Source organism: Morus notabilis, unplaced genomic scaffold (assembly GCF_000414095.1).
Source record: "Morus notabilis unplaced genomic scaffold, ASM41409v2 Scaffold472, whole genome shotgun sequence".
Lineage (NCBI taxonomy): Eukaryota > Viridiplantae > Streptophyta > Magnoliopsida > Rosales > Moraceae > Morus > Morus notabilis.
Window position 1 is genome coordinate 186,572 of NW_010367534.1, and position 7,710 is coordinate 194,281.

Consider the following 7,710-nt stretch of genomic DNA (forward strand, 5'->3'; position numbering starts at 1 on the left):
GACATTGTCAAGTCATGTTTAAATTATTGATGATATATGTTGCTAGCAGATTAAAGGAAATATATGAACCTTATATGTTTTATTTATATATGTAAAAAAAATGTTTCCTAGATAAAGAAATTTATTATATATTTAAATATTTTTGTGACATTTATGAATTCTATGTCATGTTTTGTTTGTTTACTTCAATATTATTGTTTTATTCTAATTTTTTCCGGCTTTTTTCTCTTATTTATTTAGTTGATATATGTAAAGAATGTATATTTTTCTATTTACGGAGAAAAAAATTGTATCTAATTTGTTTATTAAAGTAAACGTAATGTAATAAATTATGTGTATTAATTTTTTCTTTCTTTCTACAACAATTGCCATATATTGTATTTTTTAAAGTAATAGTGGTTTCATAGTTTTTTTTTTTTTTTAATTTCTAGCAGATTTGACGTTTTGTTCAGAGTTATATTTCTAAACAAAAAAAAGAACAAAAATCTGTACGCTTGGCTATTCGTTAGCGCGGTTTTCTCTTGAATATAAAAGTGAGATTTTCAACGTTACACTGCATATTTTATTTATATTTTATACAAAATGTGTTTTGTTACTTAATATATTTTTTCATAAAGATAACATATGAAAAGATGATTGAATACATTTTATTTAACGTTTTTTTTAAGATGTACAATTTATACACATAGTTTATTATAGACTCTAGTTTTTATATTAAATAAAATTATCGTTATAAATTTTAAGAATAATTTCTAACCACTTAAATATGATAAGAGTTATATGTTATTATGTATTTATTAAAAAAAATTACAAGTTCTACAATTTTTATATATTTATATCCACGTTTTAATATGTAAGCGTTTTTTTATGAGTTATTTATTAATTTCATGTTTATTATTCGATAATACTCTACAGAAACATAATAGGAATAATACATTTTTGTGATAGTTAATTATAACTTATATATTTATTTCAAATATGTATTAATAATTTATCTGTAAGATTTATAATTATAGATTAAAATAATGTTTTCATTGATAACTATACCACCGTGCAAATGCACGGGTTACACACTAGTATAGCACTATACCAACCATGATTTACTCATCCATTGCCCGTTGATACGCAACTTTTAGGGCTTGTTCAGTTGCATTTTTAAGTTATGATGATTTGAGTATAGATTTTGAGTTAAATTTAAATTATAATTTAAGTTGAAGTTGTAACTTGAGTTTGTATTTAGATGTACACATTTAAGTTATGATTTGAATTGAAAATCTATTTGAGTGAGTCAAAAGTTAAATTTATATTTAAATAGTATTTTAATAAAAACTCAATGGTGATGAAAAATTTTAATAGGGGTATATGGGTGGAGTTTTATTCGTCTTTTCGTTGTGAACGCATAAAAAAAATCATCTCAATTGAAATTAAAACAAAAAAGTTATGACGTTTTTAATAATAGAAAAAATATTGTTCATTAACTTGAGTTTGAGTTTAAGAACTTGAGTTGAAGAAAAAATTTGAACTCAGATTTTAGCCCAAACTCAAGTTAAAATTAATTAAACAGTAAGAACACACAATAATTATAGTGTTTCACTTTCGTTTGAGAACTACGTTCATTGTAGGGAGGAAGGGAAATTCACTATTTTGAAAGAGAATACACTCACTAATCCTCAGAATAAGACTTCGGGATTTTTTGACTCATAATTCCTTATTTATACTCATAATCACCGCTCATATCATTTTCCTTATTTGAATTCAAAATATTTCTCTTATCTTTTAAGATAGTTTCTTAAAAAATAAAGATTACCATTAATCAGGATGGTTTCCTATTTAAATTTCATAGATTTAATTACAAATAGTAAATCTTAGAACAAATCTTGCGTATCTCATCTTTTTGTGTGGTCTCAACCTTGTAAACGCTTGCAGAAGTCTCTTCACCTACAATTGAGGGTATGATCGACATCATATTTATTCTTTGTGGCTTCTTAGAACAGTTGACCTCTTACCAATAAAGGTACATCTTTTTAACGGTTAACTCTTAAAAAAACTGTCTGCTAACCTAGCTCTTAAAGCTGAATTATTTTTAACCATTTAATACTCTTATTTAAAATATGTGGGCCTATTTAAGATCTTATTTAGGATTAAGCGTTTTCCCTTACAATGCTTTACCACTCAAGTTTCTAAGGAAAATAAGAGAAATGATGATGAACAAAGAATCGTTTAAGATCTGTAACTTTTCCACTCAAGTTACAGATACTTTCCCGTTTAAGATCTTTACAACTTCCTCTCAAATTATATAAGATCTCTTCTCATCTCTCAACTTTGAGAAGAGAGATCTCGACTGACAAGCCTTTTAGCCTTTTATATATGGTCTTATGGAGGACATAATCGGCAACGGTCCAAGTATGCAGTCGGAGTGGGCAGCCAGCTTTAAGGTTTTCCCCTTCTCCAGCCTGTATTCCGCTTGTTTGTTTATGTTATGGCAATATGTTGTGCCAGTGTATAAGTTCATTTCTTCTCGCTTACTGAATAAAATTGGGGGATGTAAACTGTTCCTGGAGAAGTCAACTTCTTTTTGCGGAACATACCCTCTTACCTATTTTTGTGCAAATAAAACAGGGGGTTTATGGATACTAGAAATCTTTATTCTTTTTTATATGATCAGTTTTTCAGTTTTTCTATATGTTTAACCTTCCATCCTTTACATCCTCAACCTTACTTTGTTTTTTCATGGTCTGGCAGTTTGTGGTGCGATCTTAAGTTAGAAGTTATGACCTATCTAATGCTTTGAAACCTACAGTCTTCAGCTCCCAATTATGAATTAGGATATCATCTAGCTTATAGTATCCCCAGAGTTGACTTTCGCCTGTTAAGCTATGGTTTATTCAGAATTTCGTGGAATTGAATTTTGTGATTCAACCCTCTCTCTCCTTTTTTTTTCTTTTTTTTTTCTCTATGCAAATTTTAACGCTATTTTTGGTGGGGGTTTAATTGTTGAACTGAATCCTAAACCTACCAGTTATGAGATTCGATGTTGCCGTACCAATTTAGGATTGAATTCACGATCTTAAAGTTCGAATGAACAGTTCAGAAACAGTCAAAATGCCTTGTAATGGTATATTGTACAAGTTGCAGCAAGTTATATTCTGTTTCAAACCTCTCAAGACCAGAGAAGTTTCTTCAAGAGTTACAGTGGCCAGTTTCGTTCTTGGTTAATTCTATTATCGGATACCAAACGGGGGAAAAAAGAGGAAAAAAAAAAAAAACTATTGATAGTACGCTGCTTTAGACCGTCCAATTTGCATCAAGTTCTGTTAAATTTGTATATTTTTTCCATTATTGATCTGATTTTTATAGCATCAAGTTCTGTTAAATTTGTTTATTTTTTCCATTATTGATCCGATTCAGATAAAAATTGACGTCGAGAACTGCGCGACACTGATAGAATATTCTCATTCTTCTTGCTGCTGCATCTAACGTCTGAATCTTTTGTTTCTTCCCAACTCAACGCTTCTTCACCTTCCTCTAGTCTCTACTAATATTACAAAATCAAGCTCTGCTCTAAAACGATCTACACAGTTTTCTCTACTAATATTACATACTACTAATATTACAAACTCATACGCTACTTTTAACCTTCTGTGAAGCATTCAAGGGGTATCACACATTGCTTGCAAAAATGCCGTCATCATCTTCCAAACTCCTTTCACGCTTTGAGTTCTTGAGTAGTGGAGCGGCATCATATTCGGTCCCAACAAACTTTTCGCCATTAGCCATCTGCCGACTATGCCGGAGCAGGAGTTGCAGAACATCTTTCATGGAAGGCCTAGTGGAAGGCAGAGTAGTCGTACAATAGATCCCCAGCTTGAAAACGCAGCTCATTTCTTCCACATAAATCGGGTCCTTTATCTCCTCGTCCAAGGCATCTTCTATGGGCTTATCATCTTGAACGTGACGCCACGCCCATTCGGCTAGGGAAGTGTGTTCGTCACCGCTGTTTGCTTCTCTGCCTGTTGCTAGCTCCAGGAGGACAACCCCGAAACTGTAAACGTCAATCTTCTCATTCACTCTTGTCGAATGAGCATACTCTGAAAATTCAAAGCATAAAATGTCAAGATTAATGCATAAACTTGACTCATTACTAACTCCATGTAAAACTGTGAGTTTTAGCATAATAATTTGACAATGAAGCCAAACCAATTGGAATGTTACCTGAAAATCTGTTGTTACTGATTTCCAATCTTGTAAGATTTGTGGACCACTTCTCAGGAAGCGTACCGTTGAATAAGTTGTTGCTCATCGTCACATAACTCAAATTCAAGGCTGTCCACAGGCCACTAGGAAATCTGTCATATGATTGGTGATTATGCGAAAGTACATGCGTGTGAGGTTACCTGGAGCCATGTAGCCAAAAGAACCAGCCACGGTTGACATTGTGGCAAGTTCTCCTTGCTTGACCAACAACCTGGCCAGTCCAAAATCAGCGATTTTCGCATTGAAATCCGAGTCTAGCAATATGTTACTTGTTTTAATGTCTCTGTGAATAACTGGTGGGACACAATCATGGTGCATATAGCAGAGACCCTGTGCAGCCCCCACCGCGATTTGCAACCTCTTGGGCCAGTCAAGAATGCCGGGATGGACAGAACGAGCAGCTGAGATCATATTTTGCCTGTTTTTGTTGTGCAGCCATCTGTCTAGGCTTCGGTTTTCTAGGTACTCGTAGACAAGGAGTTTCGAACTCTCGCTGGATATGCAACATAGGAGTTTCACTATGTTGGTGTGTAGGATTGAGCTCAGTATCTTGACTTCCGAAAGGAATTCTTGCTCGAGTTTGTGTTCTACCTTTTTGTTGTTCCATATTCTCTTTACAGCAACAACATTGCCTAGACGGTTCACGGGAACACGGTAAACTTTTCCAGAGCCGCCGCTCCCAATCAGGTTGTGATCACTTAGACCGGACACAATGTTTGATTCTGTGAAATTCAGCCTCTGGAATGAGGTGAGCTTCCATTTCGGATCGAGTCCGTGTTTGCTCCTGTAGCATCTGATTATGATGAATGTGAAGGACACGGCCAACAAAAATGCTGCAACACTTAGTGCTATGATCAAAACAAGATAGGGTGTTGACATATTGTCATTTTGAGATTTTGGATTGCAGGACTTGAGTTGTAAGACATTATTACTAGAACAAAGACCAGGATTGTTCAAGAAACTGTTGGCATATACAGCGATCTCCAATGCACTCGGGATTGTTCCGGAGAGGTCATTGGAAGAGAGATTGAGAAAAATTAGCCTTAGAAGACCAAGTTGGGGTGGAATTTGGCCCGAAAATTCGTTCTCTGAGAGGTCTAAGTCTGTAAGAGTAGGCAAGAAACCGAGCTTCTCAGGAATTTGTCCAGAGAGTTGATTTCCACTCAGGTTAAGAGTATTTAGGGAATCCCATGATTCTATATCAGATGGAAGATCCCCTGTGAGCTGGTTTTGATCAAGGAAAAGATTTGTCAAATGATGAAAAGTGGTTAGTTCTTGAGGAATGGCACCTGTCAAGAGGTTATTGCTGGCCTTAAACACCACCAAGTTCCTTAATGAAGCCAAACCAATTGGAATATTACCTGAAAAGTTGTTGTTACTGATTTCCAATCTTGTAAGAATTGGGGACCACTTCTCAGGAAGCGTACCGTTGAATAAGTTGTTGCTCATCGTCACATAACTCAAATTCAAGGCTGTCCACAGGCCACTAGGAACTTTCCCAGAAAGCCTGTTATCTGAAACCTTGACCATTTCCAATGAGTTGCAATTTCCCAGTGATTCAGGAAGCTCCCCAGTGAAGTTGTTCTCATGAGCCACCACCCCAACCAGTTGACCATTGGAACACAAATGTTGTGGCAACTCCCCTGAGAGCCTATTGGAGCTTACTTGGAACTCTCTGAGATTTGAGTACTTGCCCAAATCCGGAGGCAACACGCCCGTGAGATTGTTGTCCCACAATTTGAAATCTACCAAGACTGGTAATCTGCCTATGCCCTCCGGTATACTGCCTGATAATTGATTGGAAAACAAGGCCAAGCCTGTCAACTTAGTTAGCTTCCCAAAATCTTCCGGTATTTTTCCAGCCAAATTGTTCTCCGAAAGATCGATTATCTTCAAGTTCAGAGCTTCAACCACTTGAGGAACATCACCAGACAGTTTGTTCTTGAAAAGGAATACTATGCTCAAATTCTTCAACATGAACAACCCGTCGGGGATCTTTCCATGCAAGTCACTCCGGGATAAATCCAGCCATTCCAATGCTTCCATGTCTCCAATACTTTCCGGTATCTCCCCAATCAAGTTTGAGCTGGAAACTTCTAGATTTGTCAACTTCCTCAGCTGGGTGTAACTGGAAGGCAGCCTTGAAGGGACAAGCTGATTATTATTGGCCAACCACAAATCTTCAAGATTTGACAAGTCACCAATTTCTGGTGGTAACGAGCCATTAAACAGATTGCCTCCTAAGGCCAGGACCTTAAGCTCTTGCAGCTTCCCAATAGCAGGTGGGATATCACCAGTGAAGTTATTACCTCCGAGGACTAGACTTTGGAGCTTAGCCAGTTTGTCAATGTCATCGGGAAGCGTTCCAACAAAGTAGTTTTCAGAGAGGTCCAAAGCTTCGAGCTTTGAACAGTTGAAAACAGCTCTTGGAAACTCTCCTGGGATATAGTTATCCCCAAGATCAATGGTTGCGAGATTCTTCAAGTCACAAATGAAGGATGGAACGGGTCCAGTGATATTCACATTGTTGAGTGACAGCCCTTTGACGGAATTGGACGTGCAGGTGATTCCAGGCCAAGAACAATGAGAATTGTCTGATGGGGTCCACTCATCCATGAAGGAAATGTTTCCCCAGTGCTGCTTTAGCTTCAAAAGGACTGATTGTTCTTGTTCCTGGAGTGTTTGGGAGAGCACTCCATGGCTGAGAAAGATGAGGAAGATAAAGATGTGAAATGGGATTGTGAGATATTTCTGGTTTGTTTTAGTCATTTTGAAGAGATTGGGAGGTTTCTGGTTTTTTTGGGTTTTGGCCTTTTGGTTTTTTGGTTTTTCAGTTCTGTTTCAGCTGACCATTTTGGGAGATGTCTTGTGTCTAATGTTTTTCACAATCAGGCTATGGATCTGGTGGGAAAACCAACGGCAAAGTTGCCAACTTATTGAGAAAATTTTGAGCTCTTTTGTGATGATGATTGGAGGAACACAAATGTCACCACTTTTCTGATAGGGGACCTACAGATATTAATGGTCAACGGAGACTTAATGATGTATAAAGCCAACCATTCAAAAATTACATGTAGTATACTAGTATTAGATATTCATTTATTGCTTGAAGAAAAGATCCTTGTACATATTTTTCTACCCTCTGGATTTGAGAGAATCCAAATTGATCTAATTCAGATAAGCCTGCTCAAAAACCAACTGGTTGACTTTTTTTTCTTCTTTTTTTTAAGAAAATAATTTGTTTTAATTCTACTTCTACACAAGATCCAAACCAAACCCATGTTTGTTTAATTAGTTCTTTACTGCTTTTATTTAATTTGCTCAATATCTTTGCGTATATTTTGAACTTCTAGGTTTATACGGCAAGAAACCAAAATATTACAAGTTAATCATTAAGCCATAATTTATTTTATCGATTTGAGTTTTCAATTTTAAGTTTCTACAGTTAAAAACTCT

The 7,710-nt window shown here is 35.8% G+C and overlaps 1 protein-coding gene across 1 annotated transcript; it reads right to left on the reverse strand.

Moving 5' to 3' along the window:
* Positions 1-3,409: 3,409 nt before the first annotated feature.
* LOC21390411 (receptor-like protein kinase HSL1) lies at positions 3,410-7,237 on the reverse strand. Its single transcript, XM_024175086.1, has 2 exons — positions 4,395-7,237; positions 3,410-4,088 (listed from the first exon to the last, which is right to left on the reverse strand). Exons 1-2 carry the CDS (start codon positions 7,021-7,023, stop codon positions 3,661-3,663), a joined length of 3,057 nt encoding a protein of 1,018 aa, XP_024030854.1. The 5' UTR covers positions 7,024-7,237; the 3' UTR covers positions 3,410-3,660.
* Between the last annotated feature and the right edge of the window lie 473 nt (positions 7,238-7,710).

Excerpts from the sequence above, each read along its gene's own strand:
- LOC21390411 (XM_024175086.1), bottom strand. The coding sequence starts at position 7,023 with ATGACTAAAACAAACCAGAAATATCTCACAATCCCATTTCACATCTTT. Across the intron at positions 4,089-4,394 it reads TTTTGGCTACATGGCTCCAG|AGTATGCTCATTCGACAAGA; the intron begins GTAACCTCACAC and ends TTGAATTTTCAG.